Here is a 19885-nt window from a genome sequence, read left to right as displayed (position 1 = left end):
TCATTTTTCTGTGGGGGTGGGTAAAATTTACTACAGCTTGTATTGAAAATTGCAGTTTTAAGCATGATTTGTTTTTCCCTTACAAATAAATTCAAACTTGGTTAGAATTATTAGTATAAGCTGACGGTTTGATAAGATGTACATACAGACCACGGCTGATCCCCAGGGACTGTTAGGCGGGGCCGAAATGGGTCAAATCGACTGTTGAAATTTCAAAGATGCTCTACTGTTCCTGGTTGGAAGATTTCAAGTCAAATAGGAAAATTCAATTTTTGAAAATAATGTCTTTTAACTTAAACTTGGTTAGAAGCCTTAGCTGGGAACAGCAGTTTATCATATGCACAGTTTACATGTGCATTACTTTGTACAATGTAGTTCATGTCATCTTACATTTTTTGAAAAATCATTTCTATGAATGTTTTAAGAAGCATTTTGACTCATGTCACCATTAAGGGCCTTGGGCCCCTTGTTGTACATGCATGTGGCGGTCATGTAAATGTTACAGTGTAGTTTAGCATTCTCAGAAAGGTGTTGTGAGAGTGCATTTGTCTACGTGCTAGTACTAAACAAGCAATGTCAGTTCGTGATTTGTATTACACCAACCAAAAATGATATCAACCGAGGTCGAATGAAAAATCATGAAATAACCATAGACTATCCTTTTGAATGAAAATAAATAAAAACTGGACGTTATAGAAGACACAATAAAATAGTTATGGTTCGTATTTCGGGGCGGGAGGCAATGATTTCGTGAATGCTGTTCGTCATATCGGGGTTAGAAATTTAAATCTAATTCCCACAGAGGTGGATATTGTTCTAAATTTGCACATTTGTTCTTGAAGGAGTCCCAATAATCCGCGCAATTGAATTTGAAGAAGAAAAATCTTTATTTGGGTTACTGTTCAGCTGACTTCCGACATTGAGTTAAAGCGCGACAACTCTATTTACATTTTGTGAACAAATCGGTTCGGAAACTCTTTAAATGCAACATTTCATTATAAATCGGAACGGACATGCAAATATTACTACGGAAATCAAAGCTGGTTAAAAAGATAACAAAACGAGGTCAACAGCCCGTCCTTATTTCATGAACAAACAAGGCTGGTCCTTACTCCAGAAAAATAGATGACTATAATTACAAACTGCTCCCGTACAAATTATGATACACATGATAAGGTGAAGTTCCAAGATAATAATTCCTACTATAGTTCACAACAAACTGATTGTTAATTTTATCAAACTATGAGAAGAAAGCATATCATTCTTATTTAAGTCGTTCACATTTGTTTCTGGTAATTATTATCACAGATCGGTCCCCAGTTTCGTAAACAACAAAGATGGCCGACACAGACGGAAAAGCTGTCCCGAATGTCGACTTCGCTATGAATTTTCTGGATCTTCCTCACGAACTAATAGACTTTATACTGCAAAATGACGTTTTAAATGGAAAAGATATTTGTTATATTTCACAAACATGCACAATCATCAATGGTATCTGTCAAAGTAAGGAGCTGTGGAGACAGAAATTGCAACAGAGGTATAAACAGCTGACGCTAATATTCGAAGTAAACACCGTGACATATATTTTGAACTGGCTTAAACAAAGTCCAATTGAAAGTCTAGTTTACGCTGTTTGGTATTTTGCAACGATTTGTAATAATCTGATCAGCATACAATTTTCGGTTAGAATGCCAGTGAAATTGAGCATTATTTTTGCCTTTACTTTTTTCTGAATGAAAACTATTGATCATATGGCAATACATTTGCAACTAAAAATTTGACTGTTCATAACGTAGTTGAAGACAACTAGAGATATATATTGTAGAGAGATATAATAAAGAAACCGTGCCAAATGGCGTTATAAACATTTGATCTTTATTCTCTGAGCCGTGAAATCCCTCTATTTATAATGTTCTTATGTAATCTTGTACCTGTGCCCGAATCACTTCAATGTTGTAGTTAGTAACTGACAGGCCTGGCTAGAGCCATTTTGTCGGTCAGCAAGAAGCAAATCTCATTCATAATAAAAGTGAAAGTAATAAATCAAAATGAAGTATTACACCAGTCAATCAGGAAATTCCTCAACTTTTCAATGCCATTTATTTAAAGATGGTTTTCTTATTTTAATCTAAAAGTAATATACAATATAGAATATTATTTCAGCTGTAAACATACCTTTTGTTTTATGAATATCAAATGTTAACAGATATTGTTTGTTACAAAAGTAAGCACAAGCAGTTTGAAAATTATTAAATTCTCTATTACTTTTTATTTTGTGTTCTTTGGGAGAAAAACGTTTTATAAATAAAGCAAGGCTAGTTAACTTGAAATTCTTCGCTATATCATTGCTTCCTTGTTGTCTTCACTCATAGATCAGTTCTTTAAGGAATCACAGTAGGATATCTAACAGTATTTAATAGAGCCCCATCATGTAAGGTAGTGATACAAAGGATATCATATCTTCTATATTCTTTATATTTGCAGCAAAGAATGCATCATATGTTTTACTCAGCCCATTCATTGATCCAATAGCCAATGCAACATTGTATATTTTACAGTTTTCATGGCCTATAGTTTTGCTAAAAATAGAACAGGTTGATTCATGCTCACTTATGACATTCACATTATATGCTCCTGATGGCTATATGCTGTAGTCAATGGAGAACAAAGTCAGTGATATAAACTGCCATTCAATATAAGCTCAGAGTTAGATAAAAAAAATCTAGTATTTCCGATACAAATATATACAATGTCTCATCAGCTTTTAGGTCATGTTATAAAAGTCGACATGCTTTTTTGTTGTGAATGATTAAGAGAAATTTACATTTTGAGTGACTAAGTTATTACTCAAAACAGTAACTATCACTCAAATGCAGAATTTATCCATGTGCACTGTTGTGCCCAACCTGTACTGAAGTATTTTGAAGGCCTTATTATTGACCACAGTAGTTTGAATAAAGAAATTCAAAACTCACCTTCACAAAGTATTGAGATACTGTACTTATGTATTAACAGATGGCCTGGTTTGTTACAACGCTACAGCAGATCTCAGCAATACGATTGGTCATCTGAATTCAGAAAGTGCTATATGGTAGGACAGAAAGTGCGGAGCATGGTGGAAAAATTGTCCCCAACATATTACAGCTGTGAAGAGGTCTCTGAGGAAGGCTTTGAAGATTTTATAAAACTTTTAGACGAGTGCAATGCTGGAGAAATTGTACTGAACTCATTAATGGAAATTTTCCATGACCAAAAAAGGTACATATAGATATACCTTTAACACAGCTATGAAACACACATATTATTTTTTTAGCCCACCATCATCGTATGGTGGACTATTCATATTGCCTTAAGTCCAAGGTCAAACAGTCAACAAGTTTTGTTATCATTATTTCTTCAGAAGTATTGGATGGATCTTTCTGAAATTTTGGCTTGAATCTTAGTTGTGCCTGTTTGAATTTGGGTCTGATCAGAAAATCAAAATTGCTGACAAGTGGCCATCATCGATTTCACATAGTAAAGTATGTTATTGCTATTTCTTGAAAAATACTCAATGAACCTCTCTCAAATTTCTAATATAGGTTTCCCATGATCCCTAGTTGTGTCCTTTTACTTTTGGGACTGATGAAATAACAAAAAGGCTGACAGACGGCTAACTTGGATTTGGACTTTGAAAGTTTGTCATTATTATTTCTTGAGAATAACTGCATAGTTCTTTCTCAAATTTCATGTGTAGGTATCCTGTGATCCCTGGTTGTGTCCCCTTGATTTTGGGATGGAGTAGGAAAACAAAATGGCGGACAGATGGCCATCTTGGATTTTGTCTGATAAAGATTGTTATCGCAAATTCTTATGAAGTACTGAATGGATCTCTCTCAAATTTCATGTGTAGGTTCCCCTTTGTTCTTAGTTTTGCCCAGTTGATTTTGGGACATCAGAAAAAACAAAATGGCTTCCAGTTGACCATCTTGGATTTGGTAGTTAAAGATTATTATTGCTATTTCTGCAAAGAATTAATGTTCAAATTTCTTATCATTAAGAGCAAAAAGAGAGAAGGGAAAAGATCAAACTTTTAAAGAACAAATAAAGATCAAACAATAGGGGGCACCAAGATCCCTCTGGGATCTCTTTGTTCTGAACATTTTCTAATCTTTGAACTTAAATGACTGAAATATCTTGTTGATTAAGAAACAATTACTTTAAATCTATTCATCACGCAAAAGACATTTTGTCTTTTTTTCTTTAGTCACTGCAACCTTACCAACAAGTTTTATGCAGCAAAAGTTTTAAGAAATATTCAGCACCATTACCTACAGAAGAAATGGATAACCCACCTTGACCAACATCCTAATGATCAATGGCTTGAAACCGGTAATTATTTCTCCTTCCTTGTCACCCCTATATATAGTTCTGAGGACCAGAGGACTTGTAGTCAGTGAAAACGGGTAATTATCTCCCCTTCCATGTCACCCCTATATATAGTTCTGAGGACCAGAGGACTTGTAGTCAGTGATGATAGAGAGATGATTACCCCTAATCCTCATCACTAATACTGTGCAATTCTAAGAATCAGTAGCCTTTTAACCAGTGACTAGTTTATAAATACAGATAATTATCTGTAGTCTGTATCACTGCTATATGTAGTCCTGAGGACCAGTAACTTTGTAACCCCTGACTAAAAATATATCATTATCTCACTCTCCTTGTCAATGCTCTATGTAACTCTGAGGACCAGCAGTCATGTATCTTGTGTCAAGAGAAAGAATCATTATCTCCCGTCCCTCATTATTGCATTATGTAGTTCTGTATTCATAGAATTGAGGACCAACGGACCTTTACCCTGAACTAAAAACATATAATTACCTCTGTTTGAACTTTCTCAATACTATATGACGTCATCAGGACTGATGATTATTTCCTGTACTTCATCACTGCTCTTAATACAGTGCACATAATCCTGAGTAGACTGACCCCTGTCTCTAGAATATTTAATTGAATGTTCAAATACAGTAAATATTTGAATTTGATCCGAGATGACTGCTTCCTGTGAAATCGCAAACACATCAGTAGTATATGACTAGTCCAACCTCAGGATGATTAGGCTCCTCAAGCTCATTTCCACTAACTAGGCAGCGTCTAATCTGATAAGCTGGTATTACTCTCACTCTCTTTACTGACCAAACGGCTTGAGTAAACCAGTAAATAGTGTTGCGGTCATAAACTCATGAATAGAAAGTCATTGAATGTTAGTGCAAGCAAAGTCTGTGATATCCTTTGAAGTTAATTGACTGATGGTTCAACAGAATCTGTTTTCATTTTTGCATACACTGATATTATTTTGTTTCAATGAATCAAACTCGAGCAAGAACATCTGTATCAATTGTCTTAAGGCAAACAACAAACAATCAACAGTTTTCACAGAATCGGGAGGTAAGCTTGTAGACAAATTCGGCATGGTACTTCTATAACTTCAGGGCAGGTAACCAGTTTACGTCCTGAGGACCTACAAACTTAAAACCTTAAATATTGATGAGAAACACATAATTGTCTCCCTTCACTTATTAGAGCTTTATATAGTTTGTAGATCAAGCAGACTAGTATATACAGCTACTGATACTTTTCTCCCTATTCCTTACCACTGCCCTGTGTGTAGTCCTAAATCCTGAGGCCAAGCAGCTCAGTAATCAGTGGCTGAAAGAGGAATAGAGATTTTAAGAAAGAAGACATTTTTATAAAAAATCTCCTTGATATTTACATGTTTGTGATTGACCAGCTTGAGGTCTAAGTGGGATATATCTCATTGTGTTTAAACAGGTGCAATCCTCTTGTCACAATGGTGTCAGCCAACAGAGAACATTAAAGAAAACAATGTGTATGATTTGCTTGACAAAATGACAGCACAAGTCATAGCCAAGTGCCCAGAAAATATAGCAAGTGTCTTCAAAAGAGGTACAGTATTCTTGACTAACTTTAGTAATTACACTGACATTGCTGATCACGATCTTTCTAAGTCCCTGTATAGCATCAACTGATTTATGTAACATAATTTTATTTAATTTTCTTCTATGTTTATGTAATGCATTTTTGCTCTTTTATTATTATTTGAAGCCTAGATAATAATTTTTTTTTGGTTCATGATAAATTTCATGTATATATACCTTGATTAATTTTAATTATTAAACTTTCTAATTGTATCTATTTGTACGATAATTAGTATAACCATAACATGCTGTGGTCAATATTTCAATATTCTTAATAATAATGTTGGTATCGTCATGCTGGTAAACATTTCAGCTTAATTGGTAATGGTATCTGATGAGCTTGAGTATAACCATGGTATTCTGAGGATCACATGCTGTGGTCAAATATCAGTCAATATTCTTAATAATAATGTTGGTATCGTCATGCTTGTGAACATTTCAGCTTAATTGGTAATGGTATCTGATGAGCTTGACTATGAATTTGATTAAGATTGAATACATTTATTAAGAATTAAAGCAATCCATTAATGAAAGTTTAGATGAAAACAGCTTCAAACATTGTGCATGGTACTGAAAACTACCTTGGTAGAGAATATAACAATTACTTAAATTTCTTTCAGTTATATCAGGTCTTTTAATCCATTAGAGAAATTAATCTTTAAAAAATGAATTCAATAGATTATAATATTCTCTGTCGCATCTAGAAAAGCATGAGAGGTCATGGAGTACAGAACAAGAGAGGACGTTGTTGGAGACCCTGAACAGTGTTCTGTTTGAGGATTACAAGTTACGGGGTAATTCTGAAAACTACTATGATGAACTCAATTCCTATATTCATCAGGTAAAAAACAATGTCTTTGATATTTTCTCTCTAATTTTTTATAGTTTGTGAGAAATTAAGTTGTGGAAATATGATGTGTTCTTCGGACTAGCGTGATACTAACACTACTTTTAATTGTAGATTTTTGGACATTTGTATAAATTATCAATCTTTGTATGCAGCAAAAAATTGGTTGCTTACTTGAACCATCTGCCAATGAGATGAAAAGGACATAGACTGAAAAAAGTGTAGCATATTGGCACACCTTTAGAATTTCATGTTGAACATTCAATATCCGACCATTAGAGATCAGATGATGGGCAATTTGATTTGCTGTTTGTCTGTGGTACTTAATTCATCCTCACTGTCCTTTAACAATTTTTTGTTATCATCACTTCTGTGCTGTAGGTACTGAATGGGTCTTGTTGAAATCTTATTTTTAGACATTCCTTGGTGCCTGGATGTATATAAAACAGTATGGCCGAGAGACCGGCATCATGGATTTTGACAATTATAATTAGTCTTCTAGTTATCTCTATTTCTTGTAAAGCACATATTTTTTTAAATGATATATGATGACTCCACTTGGTCCCTTGTTACTCTTGATACATATTGGGATTGAGAAGTACTGGCTGGATTTTCAAACAAAATGGCTGCAAGTGGCCTTCTTAGATTTTGAAAATTAAGGATGTTATCACTGCTATTTGAGAATAACTGGATGAATCATTCTCAGTATTTGTATCAAGGATCCATGGTTCAACATCAATCTGAAGTTGTGTATGGTAAATTTTAGGACTGATCTGAAAAGTAAAATGACTGAAACAAAGACAAATGAGAGGAAAGAAGGAAAAAATTAAATATTCAACTTATTGGCCGGGTTGCACATAGTGTAAATCCGGGTTATAGTATGGTGAATGTCGGATGGGCAGGGTGGTGGGTGGGCAGGGAAAAGGGGTACCAGTTTTGTAGAATCAACCTTCTAGAGTTTTTGACATAGAAGCTTGAAACTTTGTAGGATGTTTATATACATGTTGAAGATATGCACCTCCTATAATGAATTTATTCCAGACATTTTTTTTGGATTTTCTATGCTTTGGAACTTAGTCATTTTCCGCAGTTCGGCAAGGAAAAGGAGTACCAGTTTTGTAGAATCAACTCCTAGAGTATTTAACGTGGAAAAACCAAGATGGCAGTCTTTGCCTCTCATTGGTTGAGATGTTGTTTTGAGTGCGATAGCCTCTCATTAGCTCCTCTTCTGCACCAATTCATAAAAAAACAACCAAACTTTCTCTCTTTTAACAAATATTCTACATACTCAACAAATGAAACACCCTTAACTGTCTTATAAATACCATATAACATTGCACTCATCCCGCAACCCGGCCAATTGTGGCTTTGTCCCATTTTATATTTGTATAAGGCTACATATGTTGGAAGGAGGCGAGATATCTGTTCCATTAAATTTTGGTACCAGAAGCAGTTGTCAGCTGCTGACTTAAGATTTTAAGCCTTTTTTGTTGCCATTTTACCATATAGACATGAATGTAAGTAGTATATTGATGTTTCTGATCATTATTTTCTTGTAAAATGTTTCAGCAAGTTTATCTCATTAACATTTTGTAAGCACACTGTGTGTTGTATAAGTATCAGGACAAATATGGTACCATGCATTATTAAAACCATGAATGTATTGTATCCAGGTGTTGTCGAGAGGTCTTGGAATACCAATTACACTTGCCATTGTGTATGCTGTAGTTGCTAGGAGACTGGGAGTTACATGTCAACTGATAAACTTTCCTCAACATCTGCTGCTCAGATGGAAGGAACACCCATTGTAAGCCTTGTCACAGTTAAATTGCTTGTACTGCGAATTCTCACATTGATGTTTCTTAAACAAACTTATGTAGAAATAATGTCTGGAAAACCGATAAACTGTACTAAGGTGATATGTAGTCATATGTGTAGTGAAGATGTCTGTTACATTAACCCTATCCCTAAGTAATGCCAACAGAATTCAGCCTGTGCTGCCTCTTAAAGTTGTACAGTTTGGATGAAAAATATTAAGAAATATGAAAAATGAAAAATAATAATGTATGTTAGTGAGTAGAAACTGCTCATTATTTCATTTGAATCATTTAACTCTTGCTTGTGAAAGTTTCATATGTTTAGGTTGTGGATTTTAACTTGTTAGTTTGAAATCTAACTTGGAGGAGAATGTAAGAATATGTCTTTTTCAGGGCAACACCTAATCAACAGTTCACTTATATTGATGCCTTCAATCAAGGTAAATTCTGTACTACGGAAGAGCTACCTAGTGCCTTTGGATTTCCGGGAAATAGGTTCCTTTCTTATGAGGTTTTTTCTAGGATAGACCCTATAGAGGTGAGAATTTCTCAAAAAATTTTCTGTTAGGTAGATAAATATTGAGTACAGGTTCATGGAAAACAAGCAGTATTAAGTATCAGGTATACAAGTTACTTGTATCAGACCCATTTTCAATTTTTATAATAGATTTATTATTGATTTACAAGATGATGGTCAAATTAGAAAGGAAATTGCCCTATGTTTATTATGTATCAGTTCATTGATATGTGATTAATTGGGCCTGCTTGTCTCCATTCACATTTTACCCAATACAGAATGTCAACAAAGGATTAAAGTGTAGCAGAATTGACATAAATTTGGTAGACCATCTGGTAGATTTTAAAAAAATAATTTCCATATATGGACTAAGTTGTATTTATTACCCACTTCTCCAAAAGGAGTGACTTAAATTTAAAGATTTATTTCAATTACTTCTCCACAATAGAATTCATGTAAAATGTAAATATCTGGTCACAGATAAGGTAAAGTTAAGTAAAGGTTCCAAAAATAGACATCTTTACATACAAATGTAGATAGACAATATAGAAGTGTTGTAACATTTATATATTGATCCCTGTGTTTCAGGTGTACAGAAGAATGTGTCGTAACCTGATAAATATTGGTCGCCAGCAAAGCAATGTCTTGGATAGTCTCCTTTGTCTCAGAAATGCCTTAGATCTTGCCATCATCTTATCACCCAGTGATATAGATACACTACTGTTGAGTGTCCGCGTCAACCTTCACTTAGGTATCGACCTTTCTCGGGTGAGGTTCTTCAATGTTATCTCCCTATGGAAATGTACATTAATATATCATCGCTGTCTTCAGCTTGATGAGAGTAATTGTTCGTAAACCTGGCTGCAGTAGATGCCTGTTTTCCTTTTCTATTTATTTTTTAAAAACTGCTCTGCATACAATTAGGTATCCTCCAGGAACCCAGTAATTTCTCCAAATGGAAGTTTTTCTCGTTTGCCTTTTAACAGAATTGAATTCATTTTCCAGTCAAGAAATTAGATTCACATTATACTTAAACGTTCAAAGTTTAATCACTTTATGATGTTGTATTTAAAATGACACATTTTGTAATCTTTGACCAGACGTCGCAGATGCTTGAGAAGATAGTGGAACTAGACGCATCAAATGCCCAACTAGTGAATTATCTAAGTATCAAAGTAGAGGAGCAGGGAAAAGCATACAAAGAGAAGAAAAACAAAGAGGTACATTCATACACTCCAGACAATGTTGTGGTTAGATGTTTTAGGTGAAACATAGCTAAACTGAGTATTCAATCTATTTAGATCCATTTCATGATCACTGTTTGTTTCAACAAACCATCATATTAATTCTATCAGTCTTTTAAATACTGTATTGCGTCATGTGAAAAACCATTAAAAGTTTAGCACCCTTGTCAACATTCATCATTATCACTACGTGGAATTTTTCATCTGCCATACATGTTTATTGTGAGTGTATATAAGATTTTGATGCCTGTAAATTTCCTTGTTAGCTGACATATTTCTTATTCTAGTAGAACAGCTCTTATTGAATATTGAGGTCATGCATTTAGATAATTGTTTAGTTTGACTGTTTTACCCTTTTTCAGTTCACATATATTTCCTCAGTTCTTGTCTGAAATTCATATATTCACTGGTATTTTTCATTTGCCAACTGGCTCTGCCATATCAAATGTCACAAAACTCTTGTCAGCCATTCCATGTTTTGGTTAGTATCAGATGAACTTTATTGGTTGATATAAGCGGATTTCTATTTTAAACACAACAGACTCTTCTACATCTGCCATTTATCTCAATATTTCCTACAATACCAGTATAGACAGCTTTCCACAAATTGTCATCATTTCAGTTTCCCTACTGTGAATTTACCATTTCTAGATAGCAACAATCCTCAAACAATGTTGTTAACATGTCGCAGCTGATTTGATATTCACTGTCCTGCCCCATTATGATTTTTGTGCACGAGGTCGTCAACTGACAGACAACATCGTAACACAGGGTTTCGAAAGATGCTGGTTGATGAAAATTATCGGGAAATTTTATGGTAGCTATTGTGATATCATTCAGAAATATTCTACATTTTTGTATTTCTTTGTGTGACATGAAGCTGGACATGTTTGAATCTTGTTAGTTTGTCTGTTGGTTCTATTGTTGGATATTTTGTTTTCAATTGAGAATGTGAATTTATGTACTTGGATTGCTCAAGATTTACATGGCGGTTTTCACCGATGAAGCGAAAGACATTTACTCTTCCAGAAAACATGATATTATTTTAGGTAGTGAAATTTACATCCACCTTTTAATGAAACCTTAGAAGTTTTCACTGTTATTCTCCATCATATATTGACTGTGTCACTGAAGTATACTGACCTGACCAGTACTTGAACGGGAACATTGCTGGAACACTTATTTCATTTTTAGTTCTCATTTCACAAAGCAACTTACTTGTCTACTCATGATACATGATAACTATGGGATGTGGATAATTTTCTACCTCTGGTAAGGAAAGTTCTCAAACAAAGCAGTGGTTATCTGAATTCAAGCTGTACAAGACAAGTGTCTGAGAGGTTTGCATGCTTCAATTTTTATGTCATCTGAGACGAAGTATCATGTGACCTACTGCAATCACCTGTTGTCCGCCGGTGTCTTCTGTTGTATGTCATGTGTCCTAAACAATTTACATTTTTGACTTCTTCTAAATAACCTAAAGGCCCAGAGTCATGGTATTGTGCCAGTAGCATACTGAGATGAAGGGCTACCAAGTATGTTTTCTGTTGTTCTGTTTTAGTGAATGACTTTGACCATCTTTCAAGGTCACAGGGATCAAGTATGCTAAAGTCTTCAAACGACGTTTTCTCAATAACCAAGAGGTCCAGTGACTTGATATTGACTCTGTAGCATGCTGAAATATAGGGTTACCAAGTATGGTCAAATGAATGACCATCAGTCCATGGTCATAGGTTACAGTACAAACCTAAATACATTGTATTGGCCCACATTTCCTCCTTTGAAATGCATTCTGATCCATGATCAGTGCAAAAGAAATTTTATCATTTATATCATGCATTACAACCATAAATATATATTTTAATATGTTTAAACAATTCTTCTCCGTAACCAAAAGGCCCAGGCAGCGAATATTGGGGACTGTAGCGTACTGGAATGAAGTGCTACCAAGTTTGTGAATATGAATTACCTTGACCCACTTTCAAGGTCAAAGGGGTCAAATATGTTGAAATGCATGAGCAACTTCTTCTCAATAACCAAAAGGCCATATTGGGCCTGAAGCATGCTTTTTCTCACGAAGAAATTTCTGGAGTAGTGGCATTTGTGTAGTGCATGTATAAAGAATATGTTTTCAAGTCTGCAGAAAATGTCTTTATGAACCAACCAATGTCATCTATGTAAGCTGTATATAGTTGAGCAATTTATTTTAGGCCTGTTTGACCTCTTTCATGTATAGGCCTTTATACTCAGATGACCTTTAAGGACCTTGGGCCTCTTGTTTTTACTCTTCCTTAAGTTATATTCTGATTTTCCTGACTTTCTTTATGCCTTTATTTCAATACATCAAACACAGCATCTTTAAGTGCCCTTGTTATTGGCATGGTAAATCAAGATAATTGAGCCACACAGATAAATCTCTCAGGGTTTCATGGGAATTGCCAAAAGGTTATTTGCAGTTATATGGCTATAATTACATTGAGAAAACTTTGTTACTTTTAAAATGTATACAATGTACAAGTGGCACATATATATTATGATTTCATGTGCAGGATTTTTTTCAACATTGGAGACAAAGATCAAGAGTGATGATTGTTGGAGATTTTGCCAATACATTTATATATACATATGGTGTATTTATTCCTAGTATACATCTTGGGACACAATATTGAGGGATACTTTATTCTTTCAGATCATTCCAAAGATCAGATCTGATGGGAAAAACAAAAACCTATTGTTCTCTGTGGGCCTAGTTATGTGTCATAAGAGGTAAGACTGATTGGATTTAGTAAAAGCTGAAGAGATTTCACCACAATCTCTTATCATTGTATAACTTCATAACTCTGATATCTGGTTGTTTAACTCTTGTTAATATCACTTAATGTATCTTCTGTGCAGTTGTAAGTGGAATATCTTGGATGTGATGTATATGGTTATAAGTTAAACACTATGTACATTACAGTGTACCTGATGTGCAATTCCATTCCTTTCCTTTGGTATAAAAATTATGAATCAACTTAAATGTATCTAGCTTTTATGTAATTTAAAATGTAACTAAATGTGTGTGCTGCATGTTTGTAGAAACCTGTGCCTAAAACCATATAATATAATTCACAAAGATGTATTATAATGGTTCTAAATAAATCTATGGTTTTAGGTAGATGTATGTACCGGTATTAATGTATGTGTGTATTGTATGGTTTTAGTCACATGTGTATGTTGTGGCATTGTACAACTATATTTGTTTTCTGGTTTTAGTCACATGTGTATGTTGTGGCGTTGTACAACTATATTTGTTTTCTGGTTTTAGTCACATGTGTATGTTGTGTGGTTGACAACTATATTTGTTTTCTGGTTTTAGTCACATGTGTACAATTGTATGTTGTATGGTTGTACAACTATATTTGTTTTCTGGTTTTAGTCACATGTGTATGTTGTGGCGTTGTACAACTATATTTGTTGTATGGTTTTAGTCACATGTGTATGTTGTGGCATTGTACAACTATATTTGTTTTCTGGTTTTAGTCACATGTGTATGTTGTGGCGTTTTTCTGTTTTACAACTATATTTGTGTGGTTGATATATTTGTTTTCTGTTTTAGTCACATGTGTATGTTGTGGCATTGTACAACTATATTTGTTTTCTGGTTTTATATTGTACAATTGTTTGGTTGTCTATATTTGTTTTCTGGTTTTAGTCACATGTGTATGTTGTGTGGTTGACAACTATATTTGTTTTCTGGTTTTAGTCACATGTGTATGTTGTGTGGTTGACAACTATATTTGTTTTCTGGTTTTAGTCACATGTGTATGTTGTGGCATTGTACAACTATATTTGTTTTCTGGTTTTAGTCACATGTGTATGTTGTGTGGTTGACAACTATATTTGTTTTCTGGTTTTAGTCACATGTGTATGTTGTGTGGTTGACAACTATATTTGTAGTATGGTTTTAGTCACATGTGTACAATTGTATGTTGTATGGTTGACAACTATATTTGTTGTATGGTTTTAGTCACTTGTACAATTGTATGTTGTGTGGTTGACAACTATATTTGTTGTATGGTTTTAGTATATTTGTTTTCTAGTTTTAGTCACATGTGTATGTTGTGTGGTTGACAACTATATTTGTTTTCTGGTTTTAGTCACATGTGTATGTTGTGTGGTTGACAACTATATTTGTTGTATGGTTTTAGTCACATGTGTACAATTGTATGTTGTATGGTTGTACCATACTATATTTGTTTTCTGGTTTTAGGCACATGTGTATGTTGCATAGGATCATGCATTTTGTGTGGTTTTGTAAAAATGGTTTGCCAATATTATAGATTGAAAACCAAAATTAGTCTGATGCATCATTGGGTGAGGGTATTCATTTGAATTCCGAATTTTTATTCAACCCCTCGGGGTCAAGAAAGGGGCCTCAGTGGTAGAGGTCCTGAAATTAGCTCTGAAACCCTAATCCTCCTTTGATGGATTTAAACAAGCTTTGGTCTGATCCATTAGTTATGGCACGTAATTATTTCTTAAACTCTGAAAGTTGATTTGACCCCTAGGGACTAAAGGATGAGGCCCCAAATGGGGAAGTTAGTAAATATTTTGCTGCAAAATGCTACTCTTCCTTAATACTTGAATAGATGTCGATGAAATTTGATCTGAAACATCATTGATGATGGAGAATCATTTCTTTTATTCAGAAAGTTGATTCCATCCCTAGGGACAAGGCGCCAAAAGGAAAACTTACACAATATTTTGCTCCAAAACGCTACTCCTTCTGAATGCCTGGGTAGATATGAACCAAATTTGGCTGGAAACATTATTTGGGAGTGGCAATGGTATCAAGTGTATCGTGTGTATGTCATGCAGATGTCACGTACACATCGTGTCACGTTTTGCAAACCCACAAATGTATAACTGCATATATAGATTGTAGTAAGTTATAACGATGGTATGGTCCAATATTGGTACTGGATCCTAACAATGTTCGTTGAATGCATATGACTGGAATAGATATATAATCAATGAAGTAATAACCCCAGTATGGACAAGTGAATTGTGAAATGTTCGAGGCAACCTGCCCCTTTATCAAGACACAAATATTACATAAATTACATCACATACATAGAACATAAACCAGATATATATGTATATATATATATATATGTGTGTGTGTATATTGTATAGTTAAAAGTATAACTTTATATAATGTTGTATGGTTGTAGGTATAATTTAGTAAGTTCTGTATGGGTGTAGATATGATTTTATCTGTTCTGTTTGTAGGTATAACTATATGTGTGTTATATATGGTTGGGACTATAAGTGTGAAGCCAGTAAAGAATGGATTCATCAGATGGGAGTCCATACCCTACCTAACAAACAACACCAACCCTTTTACAATGTTCTAGTAGAAGATGGCTCCTGTAGATATGCTGCTCAAGGTGAGTTGTAGAGACCATTGCTTAATACTGGCCAACTTGATATTAACAAATATTAGTCACAAGTTCTGTTAAGGTCAATCACACACTTACACCAAGGTCAATAAGCCAGTCTCTGACAATCAATTATAAATCAGATATTTAAACAAAGTTGAGGTGTTTGTTAGAGTTGTTCATACTTTGTATCAGACTCGTTTCTGTTTGTTTGAGGAACATTCTGTGAAAAACTATACATTATGATCTATTTTGGACAAATCTATTAGTAAAAATGACAGGAAATGGATGTGAGCTGAAGCCAAGAGGTCCTCTCTTTCCTTTGTTAGAATTTCCTTCAAACAATTTTTCCTTTAGAGACATACAGTTTGGAGTCATACTTTTGGCTTGTATATCTTAAAATCCTTTTATATTTGTCAAATTACTGAAGTTGACACTTTTTAAAGTCACATGATCAAAGTCCTTGTCATTTATTCAGTATTAATAACTAACATTGAAGGCCGACCAGGAACTTTGTTATTTGTTGTGTTGCTTGCTAGCTTGGAGAGACATTGATTAATCTTGTTCAATGGAAGGAATTAAAAAATTATATAAAGAGATGGAATTAGGTTGGCTAGAGTTTGAATTTATTTGGCATCGTTCACATATCAAGACAATTGTCCTAACTTTGGTATTCATGTTGTCTTTCAGAAAATCTCACTATGCCAGAAACAGTGTCACCAGTCAGTCATCCTGAGGTTGGAAAATACTTTGAGAGTTTTACAGGCACACATTATGTCATGAACAATGAAAAGAGCAGAGAATACCCGGAGGATGGAGTAGCAACAGAGCAGAGCATCCTAAAGACTAACCACTGACAGAGGCAATGTGCAATAGGGGGAGGATTTGGAACAAGGGATTTGTGGTGTATGGACATTTTCATCAATCATGGTGATAGGATACGTGTTTTGGGACACAGAAAACATTCAAGGGGAATGATCATGTAGGACACAACTGATCACATGTGTAACACAAGATAGAGGCGTGGCATACAATCATGAAACAATGATTTGGATAAGTCCGGCCTCATAGTGATGGACTAGATGTTTACTCCAAGTAGAATGCAGAATATTGGTGTGGCATACAGACATGAAACAATGATTTGGATAAGTCCGGCCTCATAGCGGTGGACTATATGTTTACTCCAAGTAGAATGCAGAATATTGGTGTGGCATACAGACATGAAACAATGATTTGGATAAGTCCGGCCTCATAGCGGTAGACTAGATGTTTACTACAAGTAGAATGCAGAATATTGGTGTGGCATACAGACATGAAACAATGATTTGGATAAGTCCGGCCTCATAGTGATGGACTAGATGTTTACTCCAAGTAGAATGCAGAATATTGGTGTGGCATACAGACATGAAACAATGATTTGGATAAGTCCGGCCTCATAGCGGTGGACTATATGTTTACTCCAAGTAGAATACTCCAAGTAGAATGCAGAATATTGGTGTGGCATACAGACATGAAACAATGATTTGGATAAATCAGTTTACTCCAAGTAGAATGCAGAATATTGGTGTGGCATACAGACATGAAACAATGATTTGGATAAATCAGGCCAGATCACGAAGGACTAAATGTTTACTCCACACTGAGTGCAGAATAGGGGAATAGTGCACAGTCATCTAACAATGATTTTGAAAAGTCAGGCCTCACAGCGATGGACAGATGTTTAATTCAAGTGGAAAGCTGAATAGTTTGCTGTCTTAGAAACAATTGAATGCATACAGACTTTGAAAGGTCAGATCTCGTGGTAATGGATGAGACCTTTGGTACAAATGTTTCTCTTGGAAATCCCTACAGACTTTAACAATAATAAACTCTATAATAACAGTTCTGAAAGCACTAATGGATTGACATTGATATTCCTATCACTTGCTGCTGTTCAACAGACAGCACAATTAAGTAATTCTTGTTAGTTTGCTAGCATTTGGGCTTCAAAGCTGATGAAGTTACTTTCAAAAACAACAACAGTAATTATATTGCATTTGAGTGCATGCAAAATGAGCAGGGCTCACAAAGATATACATGTATGTATGATCAACCCTTGTTATTTAATTATTAAACAGTTTTAATGTCCACTATTATGGCCTTTTGGGCCTTTCAGCTGACAAACCAACCCCTCAGCTTTTTCCTCTAGTTGAAATCTATTAAGGGGATGATTTAACAATGCGTTTATGTGATACTTTGCACAAAAGCTTTTTACATGTTTTTCAAAAAGTTGTCTGTAGTGACATTTGATTCTACCCTTGACCTATGGCTGCCACAATTTAATCCAGTATAGAACTCCGTAGTGTGGTGCTGTAGTGTGAATATGAAGTAAAACAGTCAAGGAGTTCACGAGATATCTTGTACCCAAGGTTTTTTATTTGAGAAATGATCAAGGATGATTTTTGACCTTGACTGCCAAACTCTAATCAGGTATATACCAATATGAATTAAATCTGCGCTATGGTTCATGCGATATCTATACAAAAGATTTAATTTTAAAAGTGGTCATGGATGACCACCGATATCATGTCAGGTGAAGCTTTGGTGTGAACCTGAACTAGATATGAAGCATTGGTGTGAACCTGAACTAGATATGTACATGGTTTTATGATATCCCTTGTAAGTCATCACAGCCTTGTAGACTTTATAAGCCCACCCTTACCTAAAAAGCGTAAGTATGGGGTATGATAAGTTAATTTACAGAAACAAGGTTGTCATTCCTAAATTTTTTGATACAATTTTTATTGGATTTTATTTGGAATTGAAGGAATTAAACAATATATTAATGTATTCGTACTTTTTTTAAAACTTACATATTTGCAGCCTGTTATATTGTTATTTGTAAAGTAGTAATTTGTATGGCTGTTATTCAAGACAATGATTCACATATGAAGGACTCCATTGAAAGTATGGTTATGAAACAAATATGCATTTTACATTTTTTTTTGAGAAAAAGTATAGTCAGTAATATTTAGAACACAGATATTCATCCTTATTGAAATCACATTTTTCATTTCACACGTACCATTACATTTAACAACTCATGATTAATGAAAGATCTGATTTTCAAAAGAAAATGCTCGCCTAGCCTACATTATGAAAAAAGAAATGCAATTTTCAAAAATAATATTCAGGCTTATTCAAGAGGCAAAAGTTCATTAATAACTGCCCCTTTATTTATCTTCAACTGATGTATTAATACAGCTTTTATGTCTGGTTAATCATATAGCTGTCAATAACTGCCTACATCTAACCAAACAAATGTCCTTAAAATTTGGAAAATGACATGTGTTTTTAATTTGATACAAAATGTGCTATTTTGAATGTTAAAATAGCTTTGTTATTTATACTAACATGTACAGAGATAATATGTCTGTGATATTAGTGATGTTTAAAGAAATAAAACATCAGATTTCAACAAACAAAGCTTTCATCATTGTGCAGTTTTAGCCCATCATCACTTGATGGTGGGCTATTCAAATCGCCCTGCATCTGTCATCCGTCATCCATCTGTACTTGATGGATCTTTCTCAAAGTGCACATGTAGGTTCTCCTTGGTCCCTAGCTGTGATTTTCGGACTGGTCAAAAAAACAAAATGGCCGTCAGGCAGCCATCTTGGATTTTTTCAATGAAGATTGTAATCGCTATTTCTTGAAAAGCAAGAGATGGATCTCCCTCAAATTTCGTATGTAGGTTCTCCATGGTATCTACTTGTGCCCATGTTATTTTGGGACTGATCAGAAAAACAAAATGGCCAAAAAGCGGCCACCTTGGATTTTGACTTTGAAAGTTTGTTATCGCTCTTTCTTGAAAAGTACTGGATAGAACTTTCTTAAATTTCAAGTGTAGGTTCCCCTTGGTCCCTTGCTGTGCCCATTAGATTTTGGGTTTCATTAAAAATACAAAATGGCTGACAGGCAGCCATCTTGTATTTTAACTTTCAGCTATTGTTATTGCTGTTTCTTGAGAATTACTTGATGGATCTTTCTTAAATTTCATATGTAGTCTCCCCTTGG

At 34.5% G+C, this 19885-nt stretch overlaps 1 protein-coding gene across 1 annotated transcript; it reads left to right on the top strand.

The window, feature by feature from the left end:
• The first annotated feature begins 1356 nt into the window (after positions 1–1356).
• LOC132545073 (F-box only protein 21-like) lies at positions 1357–17293 on the top strand. The gene is made up of 12 exons (XM_060208743.1): positions 1357–1537; positions 3016–3258; positions 4247–4371; positions 5815–5949; positions 6686–6822; positions 8502–8635; positions 9039–9183; positions 9751–9930; positions 10263–10382; positions 13096–13172; positions 15681–15838; positions 16520–17293. The coding sequence occupies exons 1-12, from the start codon at positions 1383–1385 to the stop codon at positions 16684–16686; spliced, it is 1776 nt and encodes a 591-aa protein (XP_060064726.1). The 5' UTR covers positions 1357–1382; the 3' UTR covers positions 16687–17293.
• The last annotated feature ends 2592 nt before the right edge of the window (positions 17294–19885 follow it).

The sequence above is a fragment of the Ylistrum balloti genome, unplaced genomic scaffold, assembly GCF_031769215.1.
Source record: "Ylistrum balloti isolate Yb309-2 unplaced genomic scaffold, AGI_CSIRO_Ybal_v1 Utg369822, whole genome shotgun sequence".
Taxonomy (NCBI): domain Eukaryota; kingdom Metazoa; phylum Mollusca; class Bivalvia; order Pectinida; family Pectinidae; genus Ylistrum; species Ylistrum balloti.
Note: the sequence above shows the minus strand (reverse complement) of the source record. Positions and strands in the feature narration are given on the sequence as shown.

Coding starts and splice junctions, on each gene's coding strand:
- LOC132545073 (XM_060208743.1), top strand. CDS start 1,383: ATGAATTTTCTGGATCTTCCTCACGAACTAATAGACTTTATACTGCAA. Junction 6,823..8,501: donor TCAATTCCTATATTCATCAG/GTAAAAAACAAT, acceptor TATTGTATCCAG/GTGTTGTCGAGAGGTCTTGG. Junction 15,839..16,519: donor CTGTAGATATGCTGCTCAAG/GTGAGTTGTAGA, acceptor GTTGTCTTTCAG/AAAATCTCACTATGCCAGAA.